The 19,094-nt window shown below is 35.2% G+C and overlaps 2 protein-coding genes across 2 annotated transcripts; both read left to right on the plus strand.

Annotated features, from left to right (window-relative positions):
• Positions 1-1,986: 1,986 nt before the first annotated feature.
• On the plus strand, positions 1,987-6,053 carry LOC121173118 (uncharacterized). Its single transcript, XM_041007143.1, has 3 exons — positions 1,987-2,454; positions 3,979-4,095; positions 4,186-6,053. Exons 1-3 carry the CDS (start codon positions 2,377-2,379, stop codon positions 5,269-5,271), a joined length of 1,281 nt encoding a protein of 426 aa, XP_040863077.1. The 5' UTR covers positions 1,987-2,376; the 3' UTR covers positions 5,272-6,053.
• Positions 5,293-7,883, plus strand: LOC121173159 (probable ubiquitin-conjugating enzyme E2 25). Its single transcript, XM_041007227.1, has 5 exons — positions 5,293-5,682; positions 5,771-5,825; positions 6,201-6,340; positions 6,444-6,755; positions 7,252-7,883. The coding sequence occupies exons 1-5, from the start codon at positions 5,293-5,295 to the stop codon at positions 7,648-7,650; spliced, it is 1,296 nt and encodes a 431-aa protein (XP_040863161.1). The 3' UTR covers positions 7,651-7,883.
• Positions 7,884-19,094: the final 11,211 nt, after the last annotated feature.

Genomic DNA, 19,094 nt, shown 5'->3' on the forward strand with positions numbered 1-19,094 from the left:
GGTTTTTAACAAGCGTAGCTAAATCTTTACCTCTCTCTTCGTCAAGATCATTCAAACAATTTCAACCGTCCCCTGAATATGCTCAACTTTTCAAAGTGGGAAAGTAAATTACATATAGCTAAAGAGACAAATTACATTGAATAATTGTCTTAAATGCCTTGTAAAAAAAAACAAACTGTCTTGAATGAAATTTCCACTTTCATCTGACTCCTTTTATAATGTCGGTGGAGGAGACAGAGATAAGAAGAAAAAAGTAAAGTCGAGGTCTCAATTTTCATATATAAGTATGAATTGAATAAAAAAGTATATAAGTATCAATTAATTATTCTAATTTAAAAAAAGCTTACACTATTTTTTTGTTTGTATTTGATGGTTATAGTTATATAAATTTTGTAAACAGGATATCAAAGGAAAGAGTTTATGATTTGTATGATTTGATTTTAATATTAAGAATTGAAAACATTTAAAGCATTTTTTTAATTTCTTTTTTTTAAAAAAAAACAGCCTAAAACTCTTTATAGTAGTTATCTAGAGGTGGAAGATAATGCAAGAATACAATTTTTGAAACCAATAGAACTGTCTAAATATTTATTTAAGTCGGTCTTTCTTTTTGAAAAAAAAAAAGTTGCTGCATTAGGATAGTTATTTCGGAAAGATTAGATTTTGTTGAGCCAAGAGTCACAACTCATGAGCCACTTACAAAGTGTAACAATTTTTCAAAACGTTTACAATAGAAAATGGCAACTGATATATAAAAAATACCAAATGTTAATTAATTTCAAATACAAAAATGATTAATTATCAAATACTTGACTAATTAGAAATAATTAATAATATAAATTAAATATTTATCAACCATTACTGTTTTCACATCAATATCGATCCTTTATAACAATAAATGGAATGTTATTAATATACATCTTTGAACAGATTTTCAAAATACAATAATTACATTGTTTTTCATTTAGTATCATAAATATATTTTATGAGATATAATATTAAGGTCGGCCTAATTCTTAAGTTTAAATTTTACTTTTCATTATATATATATATATATATATATATATATATATATTATGAAAAATATTCAAATTTTAAACATTTATAACATGGTAAAATCATGTCTCCATCAAGAATTTTTTGCATATAAAATTTAAATATAAAACTAATCACATATTAATATGTAATATATATTTATTCAATATACAAATGCATTAATATTACATTAAATATAACGAATGTCATGTTTTTAGCCATCAAGTACTATTTTTTATGAGTATATAAAAGTAGTTAAGGAAGTAGTAATTCTAATCAACCAAATAAAATTATCATACTATGATAATATAATTATTATAAAAGATAAAATTATTTTCTTTTAAGTATTTAACAAAACTATTATTATAATTAGAGTCAAAAGTATTTATTTATTATTACATCATATATTAGTTAATGCAAGCAGTCGGTAATTTACTTCTCAAATTTCACATTTATTATCATTCCACACAGTATAATAAATACTGTTAAATATAATAGGTTAAATTAGTATTTTGTTTCTCTATTTTATTATTTAGGTTGAATTTGATCATTTAACTTTTTAGATTTAATTTGATCTTTTAATTTTTTAAATGGATTAAGTTTGGTTCTTCGGTGTAAATTATATATCACATTTTGTAATGGTTCAAAACCGTCACTAAATGGTTTAAAACCGTTACAAAATATATATTTTCTAAAAAATGAATCAATTTTAAAAATTAAATAACCAAATTAAACAAAAAATAAGAGTACAAAATTGAACCTAAATAATAAATTAGAGAACTAAAATACTTATTTAACCAATATAATAACTAGACTACCAAACAAAGCAATTTTTTTGTTTTATTGGCAAATGCAAGACAAGTGCAGCTAAACTCAAATGTAGAGAAACGTCTCTCACTGACACACCCTTATGACCTCATTCAAACCCTAGTGGTAGCTACATAAATTTAACCCAAAACACTGTCCTTTTAGAAAACAAGACGAAACAAAGCGAGAAAAGAAATACACACTCAAATGGCATCGTTGCAAGCCATGATGGTGTTCATGACAAGCCGTGACCCCCTACCATAAAAATCTCCCTCATTGCTTCTTCACTTTCTCTTGCACTCTCTCGTTTTCTTTTGCTCTCTAAAACGCACCATTCTCTTTGTTTCTTCTTCTTCTTCTTCTTCTTCTTTGCCATGACTTTGCCCATCGAGCTCCAACAACATTTTAAGTGATTACTTGCTTTCTCTTTGTTTCACTCTCTCCAATTCTAAAACTCTTTCAATCTCTGCATTGAAATGCTATTTTTTTTGCAGGAGTACAATTTGTTTCAATGGAAGCAATTCTCACTAGGAAATGGATCCGAACGTCATTGAGATTCCACCTCCGACTGCAAACAATAACAACACTTGTAATTCAATTAAACAAAAAGAGGTATATATCTCACTATCCTCACCTCATTAATCTTTTTTTAATTCAATATTTTCTTTTTTCAAGTTGAGTTTTGATTGATTTTTTTTGTTTTTAAACCTTTTGTTTTTTTTTTTTGTTTTAATTTGTGGTCTGGGGGATGATTGTGTTTTGATTGATCAATTTGGATTTTGGTTAATTTTTTGTTTTTTTAAAGGCTTTTTTTATGTCATCATGGCATGCATTTGTGGAGTTTGAGGTTTCAGGATTTGCAAGTTATGAGCTTAATTTTCTGGGTTGGTGTTTTTAGGTGAGGGATTAAAAGTGATCGGAAATTCACTAAGGGGATAGCATTTTCATTGCAACATTGTAAAAAAAAAATTCAAAGTTGCATTTTTGTCCCTCACTTTTTTCTAGTTTCATAAAACAAATTTGCACTGGTCTTTTAAATTGTATCTGATAGACTAAATTGGTCATTTCGTTAGATTTTACACTAACAGTGTTGATTTGGGTTGTGGCAAACATGTGACATGTCCATGCAAGTCGTCAACTTAGTGTAATAAATCGATGAGAGGATTAATTTGGTCTAAAAAAAAAGTTTAAATTAGATTTTTCTCCTTAAATTAATTTTTTTATTTGGGTTTAATTTTGTCCTTTAATTTTTAAAATTAATTCAATTTAGTTCTACAGTATTAAGAAATTGTATTTTGTGAAGTTTTAAAGTCGCCGCTATGTGGTTTAATTTTGACGACAATACTAAATTGAATTGATTTTAAAAATTAAAGGATCAAATTGATGAACCTGAAAAAATTAGAGTATCAAATTGAAACTAAGCAATCAATTACATGATAAAAAAAAATTAATTTAACCAAAAAAATAAGTTAAGAAAACACTTGTATTTTTTCCATTTTTTTAAAAAAATTATTTAATATCCTTTTGATATATTAACTTCGGATCTTTTAAAATGATTACACTGTTGTTACCAAGTTTCGGAATTTTTGGTACATTGGTTGGCGAGTTAGCTATGATTGGGTATCATATCATTGTAGTCGTGATCATATCTTTTCAAGTTTATTTTTGGTTATGTGTCCGAAAAACAAAAATCGCAAGAATTTTGACAGAATTATGCTATTGTTGGAAGGAATAAAGTGGTTTGGATCCTCAACAATTCAAGAATTGACAAGCATGTCAATTAATTTTACAAAATAAAATTATATTTAAAATTGGGTTGTTTTAAGTTGGTAACACTAAGTAGGCTTAACACTAATTAGTTGTTAATATCTCGTGTTTGTAATTTCTAATCGTGTAGTGTTTCTTCTCCAATTGTATCATTGCTGGGAATGTGTTGTTTTGTTGAATTGCTTATTAATGGTTTTTGGTCTTCAACATAATTTTGATAAGTGCTGCTTGCTTTCTTAATTTTGGCTGGGAGATAATTCAGATTAACTCAATTGATTGGATTACATCATTACATTTCAAATGATGTCTCCGGGAGCTTTATGTTTTTCTTGCTCAGACTTGTATATTAATTGTATTATACTTTTGTAGGCCATTTTTCATCATGGGGTGATCAACACAGACAAAGACAATGATTCTACCAAGTTAATATTATTTGGTCAGAAAGTTGGCAAGGGGAAAGCGATTCAGACCACCCATCAAAACATGGTAAACGATCTATTGTTTCATACAGATTGTTGATTTTATCTTTTCGATCATATTAAAAGACTGTAACATTTTGCCTAAAATCATTTTCAGGAAGTGTGTGAGGATGTGATGGGTAAATCTAGATGGACTTATGGTCATAGTTCTAGTTCTGAGAGCTCAAATGATGAAGAAAATGATGACAATTGCTTTGATTTTTTTTCAAAAGATTATATGACATCTCAGCCTTCATTTTCATTAGAGCCTACTATTAAGGACCCTTCTGGAGTACAATACTCTCAAACTCCCCTGAGTAAGAAGAAATCAAATGGCTCACAACAAAGGAGGCGGAAGTTAAAGTTGCCATGGGAAATGGGGTCATCTAAATCTTTTGAGAGTGAGAAGAAGCCTAACATTTGTTATTCTTCTAACCATGAATTTGTAAACAATTTTGAGGCCAAGAAACTGCCGCTTGCAGGTGGAACACCACATTGGGGACTGCCACCTGCAGATGGGGCACCGGATAAGGGATTGTTGTTTGTTGGTGGGGCACCAGAATGGGAATTTTCACATGTGGGTGGAATACCATATTGGGGACTGCTTCCTGCAGGTGGTGCAAGCGGGACTCCGCTTGAGACACCACAATGGGGACTGTCGCCTGCAGGGGGCGGAACACCAAAATGGAGATTGTCGCATGTAGGTGGAACACCACATTGGGGACTACAACCTGCAGGGAGTAGGGCACCAAAATGGGGATTATCGCATATAGGTGGAACATCACATTGGGGACTACCACCTGCAGGTGGTATAGGTGGGACTCCTCTTGAGACACCACAATGGGGACTACCGCCTGCAGGGGGTGGAACATCAGAATGGGGATTGTCGCATGTAGGTGGAACACCACATTGGGGACTACAACCTGTAAGGAGTGGGGCACCAGAATGGGGATTACCGCATATAGGTGGAACATCACATTGGGGACTGCCACCTGCTGGGGGTGGGACACCAAAATGGGAATTATCACATGTAGGTGGAACACAACATTGGGGACTGTTACATGCAAGTGGTGTAGACGTGACACCACCTGCAGGTGGGGCACCAGAATGGGGATTGTCACATATAAGTGGAACACCACATTGGGGACTGTCACCTGCAAGTGGTGTAGGCGGGACACCGCTTGCAGGTGGGGCACCAAATTGAGGACAAGCTAGAGTTTCAATGATGACAATTTACAATCCATATCATTCAAATTTTGTTGGACCTGCATATCATCATCCAGGATCTAAATCTATTAATCAGATGTGGTCGACGAATGCTTATAATTTGCAGGCATTCCCTAATTATAATTATTATTATCCATATGATTATAATTATACAGCTCCCTTTGCTCATCATTTTCATGTCCCACCTGGGCCATTGATTCATAACTCTTGGGTTTATAATTCTGTGGGAGATGGAAATAATGAGGCAACTGCCAATAATACTATTGCTACAATATCTGATGAAGCTAGAGGGGAAATTTTGAGGAAATTTCGAAGCTTTAAACAATTTGACGTTATTGAAGACGTTTCAGACCATCACTTTGTTCATGCCAACTCTTCCATGGAACAGGTAACCTTTTAATGCAGTTTTTTTCCTCCAGTTTTGATCTTAATTATTTAGGTTTACTGTTAATTTATTTCCTGAATAACATTCAAAGCATTGGGCTAAAAGAATCCAGGGAGAGTGGAAGTCATTGGAGAAGGATTTACCAGGTGAGAGTTAGTTTGATTAGTATTCATGTTATAAATTGGCTAAAATATTTTCCTTATCCGTCTCACTTTTTGTATTTGATTAAATTGATTTCTTTTTCAAGCCAATAGATCTGTACTGTATGATTGTATCCATGATTGTTATTAATATGCTAAGGGGATACTACCAAAAGACTAGCTATGGATGCATTATTTTTAATATATATCCATATGAAACAATGTTCATGAATCATTCCCTTTGTGGAGTCAAGATACTTGGTCTGAAACTAGAAGTTAGAAATGGCTGTAAATTATGTTTTGAATATCATAATGAGCAATGTGCAACAGGCTTTTCGAGAAATCCCTTGTTGCTTTGAGACCTAATTTTATCTTGAACAGATTCAATATTTGTCAGAGTTTATGAATCGAGAATAGATCTTCTAAGGGCCGTGATTATTGGAGCAGAGGGAACACCTTATCATGATGGCCTTTTCTTTTTTGATGTTTTCTTCCCGAGTGGCTATTCGCATGTACCTCCAGTATGTGGTTGAGGATACTATATCTGAATTGAACATTAATTATTTTCATGTTCACTATGCTTTTTTTTTTCAAGTCTAACTCAAGGGTCATTTTTTAATGCAGCAAGTTCACTACCATTCTGGCGGGCTTAGGCTCAACCCAAATTTATATAGTAGTGGAAAAGTTTGTCTTAGTCTTCTTAACACCTGGACCGGCCATCAAAATGAGCAGTGGATTCCAGGTGTTTCAACAATTTTACAGGTTCTGGTCTTTATACAGGGTCTAATCTTGGTTGCGAAGCCTTTCTTTAATGAGCCTGGATATGCACATTTAAGCAATTCACAATATGGTGAAATTAGTTCTTTGAAGTACAATGAGGACACATTCATCCTATCATTGAGGACAATGATATACATAATGAGAAGGCCTCCAAAGGTTTGATTCTTGAACTACCAAACAAAGTATATTGTTTGAAATAGTGTTCTTTGTCATATTCACTCATACCTTATTGCACACTGTTGGAATATCTTATCATGTAGTGAAGCCATATTTCATGCATTGCATCAGTTTATTCCATGGTTATTTGGAAAGAATATGGAGCATCAGTGTATGATATGTATCAATTCAAAATTGCATGCTAAATGTTTCTTGTCATCTGTATGTTGACACTCTAGTTTATCTTATATCCTTCTACTCTCCTCAGTTTTTCACCTAAGATTTTCTTATAATTATGTGGTAAGATATATTTACTGCTGTTATGAATGAAGTATTAATTTATCATGCAAATCCTTGGAAATAAATGAATAGTAAATAGGAAGCCGTGAATTTCTTTATTTGTGTGTGTATGTATTTTTGTAAATTATTTGTAACTTCTGTTCTTTTGGGGTAAAAAAAATTGACCATTTAGGTGTTTTTTTTTTTTTGGTTTCAGAATTTCAAGGACTTTGTTGCTGGGAACTTTTGCAGCCGAGCTCATGATATTCTGGTGGCATGCAAGGCATACATTGATGGTGCTCAAGTTGGTTGTGTGGTCAAAGGTGGGGCACAAGATGTTGATCAAGGTGGCAGTAGCAGCTCAGTCCAGTTTAGGACATCTTTAGCTGCATTTGTGAATATGCTTGTTAATGAGTTTACACAAGTTGGAGCTAAGGATTGTGACAAAGTCTTTCCATTAACTGCTGTGGGAAATTCGTCCAATGAAATGCTAAAAACAGTGGGAAATCCATCCGGTGTAAAGCTGACAGCAGTGGGAAATATGTCAGGTGAAATGGTGGCAGCAGTGGGAAATGCGTCCGATGAAATGCTTGTTGCTGCTGCAGCAATTCCTTGATCAACCAAATGTTGAGACTTGATAAAGGCTTATATTAATTGCATTTAGTTTATACAGGCTTAAAACATATGTTTCATGTTATATTGAACTCATCATAGATTATATTCTCTTGAATAATGTCTGCCCTTTATCTTGAAATACTGTATATAATTGCAGATGAATATGTTTAATCCATAGGAGGGCATAAGATCCCTGCTCATTTTTAATCTGGCTTATGTGTTTCATTGGTTATGTTGGGGAGCCTGCACATGAAATGGCCGGGCTAGTTGATAATTGTTTGTTCATATAGTCATTCCATTAAGAAATCAAGTTGTGCCATGTATATTTTAGTAGTTTGTTTGAAGCGTTTTAATTTTAAATTATGTATTGTTGAGGAGAAAAGTGCAATGGCTGCTACAATCTTTACCGCAAAGAAATGTTCAGAAGGTGCAATCAGAAGATCTCCCTTGCTTTGACATTTTCATGGGTGAATAGATAGTAATTTCATTTTTTTGAAAGAAAATAGACGTGGATTTAGGGCTTGTTTGAGAACTATTTTTAAAAGTGTTACCATGCAAAAAACAAAAATATTCTCTGTTAGAAATTTTTTTGAAGGTAATAATTTTACAAAATAGTTTTGAATAACAAAAAAGAATGGAAAATAATCAAATAGTTCCTTAGTTTTTTTTTTCTTTTAATTATAGAGAACAATATTATTTTGGTATTTTAAAGGGAATTAGCTTTAATTTAATTTAATCTTCAATAGTTCGGAGTGATATTAATTGAATAATTGAAATGGGTGTTTGTTGAAACTTTTAACAAAAAGTCGGTCTAACTATTTTGTTCATGCACAATAAGGAGTAATATATTTTTTAATATTTTTTTTGTTGAATGAATATTATTATTAACAAGCAAATCTAGAAAACTCTAGGAGGGAAAGCAAATACCAGCAAAATCTACTATTAGAGCATTACAAATGAGTTGCGGAGCAAATTCAAAAATATGAAAACGAGTAGCCAAATACATCTCATGATCTGCAAGAAGATCAACAACTTGATTTGATTCCCTCAAAATGTATCTCCAATATATTCTGCCTTCATAGTTATGAACACTATGAATTTCTTGTATCAGCGATAAGCAAGAATGTGTAACACATTTGTCAACAGGTTGATTGCTACCAAAGAATTGGAGTAAACAAAAATGTTCCTGAATCCTCTCTGCCAAGCTATAGTTAATACATGCCTTCATATATAGTATGATTTTTAATTTGCTAATTCTTAGGTAAGTTTCTTAATTCTTGTATTTACTTTAAAAATCATATCAATAAAATTCCTAGGTATTGTAAGCTTATTATTGTTAGGGTTTCGTCTGTAATGGTTGGCTAAATACCCTTGTTGGGGATTTCTAATGAACAGTCGATGTAATTATTTTCATATCTAATTGATTTTGTTTCTTGTGTTCAATGCTTCTTCCAGTGCTTAAATTTTGTATGCTCTTGGTCTGATCAACCATTTGTGTGCCTAGTTAGGTGATTTTAACATTGGGAAATGTATTGTTTCCTTAGAACTTGAATGAAGCAGAATTGAAACTTAGTCTTACAAGAGGGATCTGCAGATTAAGTTTTGGTTTTAAGTATGTTGTTACAATAATGTTGTTTGGTCTAAGTCTAGTCCAACAAGAGGGATCTGAGGACAAAGCTTAGGCTAAATTAGCCTAAACTTTTGTAAGCTATTTAAGCTAAGTCTAGTGCAACAAGAGGGATCTGAGGATGAAGCTTAGTTTAAGTTAGTCTAAACCTAGGAGGGCTGTCTAAATTGAGCCTAGTCCAATAAGAGGAATCTGAGGACGAAGCTTGGATTGATTCAGTCCAACTTGGGATCGAGGTTTAGTAATTTAGGCTACAACATAGAACACAAAAGCATGATTGATTAGAGAAACATCCTTATATGCATCAGCTGGTCTGTTAGAAAGACCCAACACTTCTACCTACTGCTCTTAATTTTACTTACTTGCATTTTTACTGTTTTTATCCTAGACCTAGTTTAATTATGTTTTAAATCATCAATTATCAATGTTTCTTTCAACAATGCCTTATTTCTGAATTTAACCCGGTCTTAGACTAGTTTCCCTGAGTTTGATACTCGAATTCATCTGTTTTAATTTTTAAATACTTGACGATCCGGTGTGCTTTCCGAAAAACCAGATTTCCCTTGAATATATTTGTAGGAAGAAAAAGTGGAACAAAAAGTAACCACAGGGGAAGTCCAGCAGAAAGTCAAGAAAGGAAATAAATGGCAAGTTAGATGTGGAGACAAGCTATGGAAGCAAATGGCTTAAGTAATAGTAGGATGGATTATATGGAATGTAACTTTAGCAAGTGCATCAATCATAACGTACAGGTGAAAAGTAGAAACCATACCTTACCACAAGTCACATGGTTTAAGTATGTTGGGTCAATCATACAAAACACGATGAAGAAATAGAAGGGGATGTAAACAATGGGATTCAAGTAGAGTGGAGGAAATAGAAGGGTTTCTTGAATGTTATTTGTGACAAAATTACATTGCTCAAGCTTAAGGGAACAACAAATAAGTTGTTACTAGAAATTAAGGAGCAAATTTCCTGCTATTGACGAGGTCGTCCTTTACATGGCTAGTTAATTAGCCTAAATAATTGTTGTTGCTAATCTTATAAAATAATCATAATCTCGCATAGCTCATAGATCTAATATGTTTTTGAAGGTATTATGATATGTTTTTTTTCTCTGAGGCTGTAAGAATGCATGCTTTGCATAATTTAGATATACTCAAACATCTATTTAATTAATATTTGATTATGTTATGAATTTTTAGTTTTACAATGTGATGTATTTATATTTTAGTTAGTGGCTAAGTAGATTTCTAAGATGATGTAAGTTGTCTTGATTCAATAATGATTTCCTTCAATTTTGTTGTCTCCTCTCACAAAATTACTCTTCTCTGTATGAACTACTATCTTATTATTTAGTTGCAAATTTCACCTAACTTTGGTTCTTACTGCAACAACATGCCACTAAATGATGTAAGTACATGTTTGATTTGCAAGTTCTTTTAATTTTCATGGAGTTAGAATAGGAATTTCTGCATTGTACAAGTTCTGTTCCTGGGCTTATTGCCCCAGCAAGCTATTGATCTAATAGAAAATGAATACACTAAATACTAAGTTTTCATTTTTTCCTAAATGAATAACTTCTTTGGTTGAATGTATCCATAATCAGTTCAATTCAAGTTGTTTGTGTACTTGTACTTTTACTCTCCATGACCATGAATTTGGATTACTTTTTAGTTGAATTATCTGTGATGTGTAATAGAATCAAACAAAAGTAATTGAAGAGAAATAGGTGAACTTTGCAAAATTAGGATATGTTTAGGCATACCCATGCCTTTGGTGCTTTACTTTGGTCATAAGATGGGACTTTTTGCTGCCATATTTCACAAGGAGACCAAAGGATATATGATGGGAAGCTTTGGCTTGTGCTTGATATGTAAATTGACTGTAATATAAATTATAGAGATGTTAACTGGAAATGCATAATATCTTGTGAGTAGTTTCTGAATCAAGAAGTCAAGTGCTTGAAAAGTTATCATTTCAATGATATAACTACTTATTTGTTGTCTAATAGTATGTCCAGCCTGATTAAGGGAGGGGGGAAAATAGCTAGTTAATTAGGCTAAATAATAACATATTAGATCTATGGACCACTAATTAATGCTAATTATTGAGTCCTAATTAACTTATTCATATGGTTGCCAATGGTGTGGGGTTAAACTTTCAATCTTCCTAACACCTGGCTCCAAGCAATCAAATGTGATAGCAAAATGTAGAGCAATTAGAACCAGTATTTTTTTCTCTCTTGTCCAAATGAGTGAAAAGTAGTCACTCTTCTCGCACACTGTGAAACTCATAATTAGAGGCGAATGACATTGAGATTTCCTTGAAGACCAAAGAACTAAAATGATAATTAAGTGCTCTATGCGGGCCATTTTGACATATATGGTGCAATGAAATGTGAAGGGTTTCTTTCTGGATTAACTTTATTAGCACTGCATGTCATTTTAAACTGATTATTATAAAAATAAAAAATCTTATCATGCATGTCATCTTAGTCCATGATTTTATATTGTGAATTTTAAATTATTATTTAGATTAGAATTTTAAATTATTATTTAAATTATTATTAGTGCCTGTGCAATGCATGGGCAAACTGATTAATTGTAGACTACAACAAACTATAATTTTTATACGATTCAATTTTAGGAAAGAATGATTTTATATTTTATTGTTGTGTTGCATCTGAGACTACTAATCCTGTTTCAAAAACAAGCTTTTTCGATACATTTGTATTGCAGCTATATAGAATACCATTTCTTGTTATAAACTTTCTCTATTTACAAACTGAGGGTGCTACTAAAAAGGTCGAGGAGGATTGGTTTGTTGATATTGCACATTTTGCTGAATTTCCAATGCCAGAAATCTTGCATGGAATACAAGTACCATGATCTTGTTGTTATTTCATTTGATATTTGATATATTACATTGAATTTAAGCTTCCATATACAAATTACATATAAATTTAGCCGTTGTATTAAGTTGTTTTAAAATTTTTGTGCTTATACCACACAAATGCAAAATAATTGAAGTATTAATACATGACTAATATAATTTAGCAATTGAAGACCAAAGCTAAGCTGATTGTTGAGGCTGTATTTCATATTTTGAACTATGGAAATTCGATTCATAAATTATTTTGTCATGCTGTGAGATCCATTTTTTTTAATTTACTTGTTGAAATGATACTTATCCATGTAAACATGTGTCATACCCTAATTTCGTCCGAACACCATTGTTTGTCGACATGCGATCTTTGTTTGACCACTTTAAAATGTTTAACACCCATCGCCAAGGAATCCATAAAGTTTCAGGATGTTTCGGGGAGAAACCGGCCAAAAACACGAAAATAGGACTGTATTTAGCAAAGTGGGGTGTGTGTAAATAAACTATCATATCCTAATTTTGTTCGGGGACCATACCTTCATTTCACCACTTCAAAATTTTTAATACCCATTGCCATGGAATCCGTAAAGTTCTAGGACGTTTCGAAAAGAAAACAGCCAAAAAACACAAAAGCAGGGGGTGAACTTATCAAACATGGGGGGTGCACTCAAGAAACTTCATCTACAATACATTGGAAGGTGGGGTGAACTTATCAAGTATGGGGTGCACTCCGGAATCTTCCTCAAGAAGCCTTTGGGCGGCAACCACATCCATTTTGTTAAAAAATGGCATCCGGGGCATCCAGGGCTTCCGTAATGCTTCCGTAAAATTTCTAAAAACATTGGGTAAGCATATTTCACTTAATATTGGTGAAAGGGAAGAGAAAATAGAGGAAAATCAAGTCCGAAACGCTTCTGTAAGGCTTTCTTAACTTTTCCGTAAAGTACGAAAAGGGGGGTGAACTTAGTAATTAAGGGTGCGCTCAGAAATCTTCCTCAAGAAGCCTCTGGGCGGCAAGCACCTCCCGTATGCTATGCATTTCAAGGATCCCTAACCCCTATGCTATGCATTTCAAGCCGAGGTGCTTCCGTAACGCTTCCGAGACGTTTCCGTGAACAAATCCATGAAGATTTTCCATCGTTCTTCGTCCGTTCTTCGGTCTTCAACCGGTAAGTGTTCGAATCTGAGACTTTCAATTAATTTCTTGTTTTGTTTGCTTTCATCTTCATCTCATTCACTTTCGATTTTCTTTTCTTCCGTTTTTAACGAGCTTTTTACCGTTTATTTAAGCCGTTATCTTGCCAATTAACTGACAAAATGAATTTCAATCGATCATTTGTGTTGTAATCTTGTTTAATCACTATTAAAATAAAATCCAACCAATCGTTCACGCTGTAAGCTAAGTTAAATAAAAAAGGCAAAATTAATAATAAAATAATCAAAATATCTTTGAAAAAAATATAATAAAATAATCAAAATATCTTTGAAAAAATAATAATAAAATAATCAAAATATCTAGAAAAAATAATAATAAAATAAAATAAAAATCAATCGGATGTTTTTTTTTGAAAGTTTCCTTGAATGAATTGACTAATAATCAAAGTAAAACTAAGGCTAAAATCAACTCACAAATCAAGCTTTATCCGCAAAAGTCACTCAAAACCGTTTTAAGGTCCAACGCCTTAAAATGACCCTCTTTGCTTTTATTGGTTAAAATGGACCATTCAAAGCTTAAAATCAACACATAACTTTATTGCTTTTGCAAGAACTACGTAGGTCTGAGTTCCTTACCACAAATTGAGGATACGTAGGAGCAAAAGCCCTGCTTTTATCGACCACCCCTTTTCAAACAAACCAAGAGATCGTTAATGGTCCAATGCCTTAACGTTTCTCTTCTTTCACAACCAAGAGATCGTTAATGGTCCAATGCCTTAACGTTTCACTCCTTTAAAAAAACCAAGAGATCATTAATGCCTTAACGTTTCTCTCCTTTCAAAAGCAAGAGATTGTTAATGGTCCAATGCCTTAACGTTTCTCTCCTTTCAAAATCAAAAAATCATTTAATGGTCCAACGCCTTAAATGACTTTTGTTCAATTAAAATTTATCTTGCAAAAAAAGATAAAAACAACTTAACAAGTGTTTACTTCTGAAAGAACTACACAGGTCTGATTTCCTCATTGCAATTGAGGAATACATAGGAGCAAGGGAAACACCCTTGTCGACCACAAAAAGATAAAAAATACAAAAATGGCCATAAAAAGCAAAAACAACATAAAAATAGAAAAAATGGGAAAATACGTAGTTTTGAAAGTCATATTGCACATTTGATTAAAGGTTGCCGTCCTTTGTGACGAACGCGTGGGGTGCTAATACCTTCCCCGTGCGTAAAAACAACTCCTGAACCTTTCATACTTAAAGTTCGTAGACCACACGTTTCGGTTTTTCTGACGTTTTCCTCGAATAAACGTTGGTGGCAACTCCGCACGCATTCCTTCCTTGGAAGACGCACCCGTGAGCCCCGCGTCGCCCTCCCGCCGAAGGGTAGGTTGCTACAGTTGGCGACTCCACTGGGGACTGTTTTTTAGATAGTTAGGCCTTCTAGTCTCGTGCAATATCATGACTTCCTCTTTTGTCGGTTTCCTTTTATTTCTCTTACGTTCTTGTATATAACTCTTTGATGCTTTTTAGTGTGTTTTTGAAATGTATGCATGAGATAGATATTTATTCATTTGATGCACACAAACACCAACACTATTTGCACACACGAGGAGTTGAAAAAAAAAAGGGGGGGGGGGGGTCGTACACCTGAGTCCATGGGAACATAGGAAGTGGAGGTAAATCTGTGGCCATTCTAAGTCTCTGACTTGCTTGATGACAGTGAAACCTCATCTAGAGTTTTTCTCTTCGATGATATATTTTCGCTGGTAGTCCCTACCGCCACAGTGTTGATATCAAGGGAATAATATCTCTAGAAACCGTTTAGGGAGATATGACCACCTTGGGAATTATCACTAAAAGCCTTTTAGTTCCTCCCGTTTAGGTCCCTAAAATAAGGGCACGAAGCAAACACGCTCCGTGCTTTTAAACACTGCCATGCATATAACCTAAATGTCATGTACGCCTTTGCTGTATGATTATTTGTGTATATTGCCATACTGTGTACATCCTTGTGTTGAGCTTTTGCGCGTCTGCATCATGTCGTCACACACGCGTTTTATGTTGGTCTCGTCTTTTCTCACAGGAAGCCGAAAGGTCCATATCACCTTCTTAACTGCACACATGGGGCACTGCGCCCCCAAATGCACAAGTAAGAAGAGATGATTTTCCAGGATCTCGTGTCCATAAATGCATTCATATCATGCATCGCATATGCATCTCTTCATGGCATCGTAATGGACATATCGTTCCTGCATTTGTCACTTATCATTTCATGCATTGCATTTTGAATAAGTCATTTCTTCACCATGCATTTGCATCTAACATGTTTTTTGCACACCTTTTATTTTCATGTTCGCTCATGCATGATCCTTGCATTTTTCTCTGCAAAACAAAGAAAGTCACGATAAAGCTCGAACAATGCATCATTCGTATACATCCATGCTTTTCATTGGTTGCATTGCTCATTGCATTCTTTCCTTGAAAACCAAAATTTAATCATTGTTATCAAAAGGGAAGAATGCACTTTATGACACCCTTACCGAATGCATGCTAGAGCTGGAGTAATGGCTGAAGTAGACGAGGTGCAAGAGCGGATGAAGGTCGACATGGAGGCCATGAAAGAACAGATGGTCACAATGATGGAGGCCATAATGAGCATGAAGAAAATAATGGAGGTCAATGCGGTTGCAGTTGCCATTGTCAGCGCTATTTCTGGGGTGGACCCGACTCCCTCATCTGGCCTCAACCTAATAAATCATCCAACCGCGGATACAGGTGACCCCCATTTTGTGCTAGTCCAGAACAAGCAGGTTTTCCCGCCATATGGTTTGCCTCCGAACTATACTCCAACCAATGAGAATGTCAATAATTCCACTCCTATACTCATTGAGAGCCAACAACCTCAATCTGATCATGCACATGTCTCTCAACCCATGGGGGAGACACATGAAATGCCCCACCACAATCTAGCTGACTTTGAGCCTTGCCTCGGATATGCCACTGAAGGGCAAGCAGTTGGTGGTATACCCCTGCAAAAAACTTTGGAGGGCCCTCAGTATCACCCACAACCACACCCCATGCATTCCACAGCGGGTAAAAACCCTCATGCTTTGGAAGAAATGGGAAAGTTGGATCATCTAGAGGAAAGGCTCAGGGCCATTGAAGGAGGCAGAGATTATGCCTTTGCTAACCTAGAAGAGTTGTTCCTAGTACCCAATATCATCACCCCTCCCAAGTTCAAGGTGCCGGACTTTGACAAGTACAAGGGGACTACTTGCCCCAAGAACCATCTAAAGATGTATTGTCGAAAGATGGGGACATACGCAAAAGATGAGGAACTGCTAATACATTTCTTCCAAGAAAGTCTTATTGGGGTAGCTGTTACCTGGTACACTAACTTGGAACCTTCCCGAGTCCATTCTTGGAAGGACCTAATGGTTGCCTTCGTTAGGCGGTATCAGTACAATTCTGATATGGCTCTGAATAGGATGCAACTACAAAACATATGCTAAATGGAGCATGAATCTTTCAAAGAATACGCCCAAAGGTGGAGAGACCTGGCAGCTAAAGTGGCACCTCCGATGACGGAGAAAGAGATGATCACAATAATAGTAGACACATTACCAGTGTTTTACTATGAAAAAATGGTGGGGTACGCACCTTCAAGCTTTGCGGATTTGGTCTTCGCCGGGGAAAGGATCGAAGCGGGTCTGAAAAGAGGCAAATTTGATTGTCCTGCTTTGATGAATGATAAAATTGGGGCGAATGAAGAGGATGAGAATGAGAAACGAACCCATGTTGTGGCTGCCATTCCTACATGGCCAAACTTCCCACTAGCCCAACAATGTCATCGCTCAGCCAATATCGGCCCTTCTCATTACCCACCACCCAGTCATCCACAAAGGCCATCCCTAAATCATCCACAAAGTTTGCTGGCCGCACATCCAATGCCAAGAGCAAACCAAAACACCAATCAAGAAATGAATTTGGCAGCGAAAAAGCCTGTAGAATTCACCCCAATTCCGGTGTCCTATGCTGACTTGCTCCTATATCTACTCGATAATTCAATGGTTGCCATAACCCCAGCCAAGGTTCCTCAACCTCCATATTTTCGAGGATACGACTCGAACGCAATATGTGCTTATCATGGAGGGGCCTCGGGGCATTCCATTGAGCATTGTAGGACTCTGAAGCATAAGGTGCAAGGTCTAATTGATGCGGGCTGGCTGAAATTTGAGGAGAATCGCTTGTGAATCCTGACATTCACAAGAGATGCCAAACATGGGGCAATTTGAAGGTTGTTGCTAGATGTCTCTAATGACTCATTAGGATTTTCAAGTTTATGCCATTATTGTAAACCACAGTTACAATGCTAAATAATATGGATAAGTTTGACATCCTTGTCTCTCTTATCCTCTCACAATTACATCTTTGCTTATTCAACTTCCACTGGAATGTGAGGGCAAGCCATTGGTTTGTTTGCTCAAGCGATCTGCGCTCCTAAGCTTGGACTTCCAAGACCGTTCAATAAGAAATTACACATGCTACACATTTGTGAGGGTGCCGTAAACAATGAGTAAAGCAGAAAAGTTCAAAAAAGAAAAAGGAAAAAAGCATTTGATTGACTGTGTTTTCAAGTAAAAATATAGACATTCATGTGACCTCATTTTATCATTCCTAAAAGTTTGTCTTTCTGAGAGAGAAGTGAGTTATCAAGAATAGGAGTCATTTGACTTAATCCGTCAACTGAAAAATCCTTCAACTGTTTCTCGTCATTGAAAATCCTTTTTGAGAATCAACTGCTTCTTTCATTCTTCCTTGCTACAAGGTTGTGAAAAAAAAACGATTGATACCTCAAAGCCCTACACTAGGGAAATAAGGGGCACCGTGCATGAGCCTTAGGCGAACCTAGGGGCAGGTCAAAAGTTCTCACCCATCGATGTTTTTAAACAAAACAAAGGGGGAGTGACAAACCTTGGGATTTCAGTGGATTGATTAAACGGATCCATTGCCGTCACTCCAAAATTGTCAAGTGAGTAAATCAAACAGGACATACACTCTGAGGGAGTTCCCAAAGAGATTTGCAAAAGATAGGATGAGGTTGCATGAATTATCACCTCTTTTAAAAAAAATCAAATCAAATCAAAATCACAAAATAGGGAAAGAATATCATGAACATTGTACAACTTTCCATGACATTGCATTGTTGCATACAAAGTCCGCATTTACCACATTTCAAGACAAAGGTTGCATGCATCTGCATCCCTACAAATCATGTTAACTGCATAGATTTCCTACATCTACTGTCCAATCATTTGATTTTGGGATGACCGGCCCTCTCGATGAGTCAATCTCTTGCTTTCTCATAAGGGTGGACCCATGGGTACTAGTACCTATTGACTTCAGAGGATTGCACGTCCTCGCCTTAAGAGGGCTGGACGCCCTTGCCTTCAGAGGACTACTCGTCCTTGACTTCAGAGGGCTACACGTCCTCGCCTTTAGAAGGCTGCACGCCCTCGTCTTCAGAGGGCTACACGTCCTCGCCTTTGGAGGGCTACACGTCCTCGACTTCAGAGGACTACACGTTCTTGACTTAAGAGGGCTACACGTCCTGTATATCTATTGAATGATGTTTTATGTGTTCCTCAGCAATGGCGCCAAAAACTTGTTCAAACCGGCAAGTGCACCGGATCACGCAAGTAGTATAAAATGGTAAGAACTGAGTATCAAACTCTTGGAAAACTTGTGTTACTTGGTAAAGCTATATTAAGTG

The sequence above is a fragment of the Glycine max genome, chromosome 12 (assembly GCF_000004515.6).
Source record: "Glycine max cultivar Williams 82 chromosome 12, Glycine_max_v4.0, whole genome shotgun sequence".
Classification (NCBI taxonomy): Eukaryota; Viridiplantae; Streptophyta; class Magnoliopsida; order Fabales; family Fabaceae; genus Glycine; species Glycine max.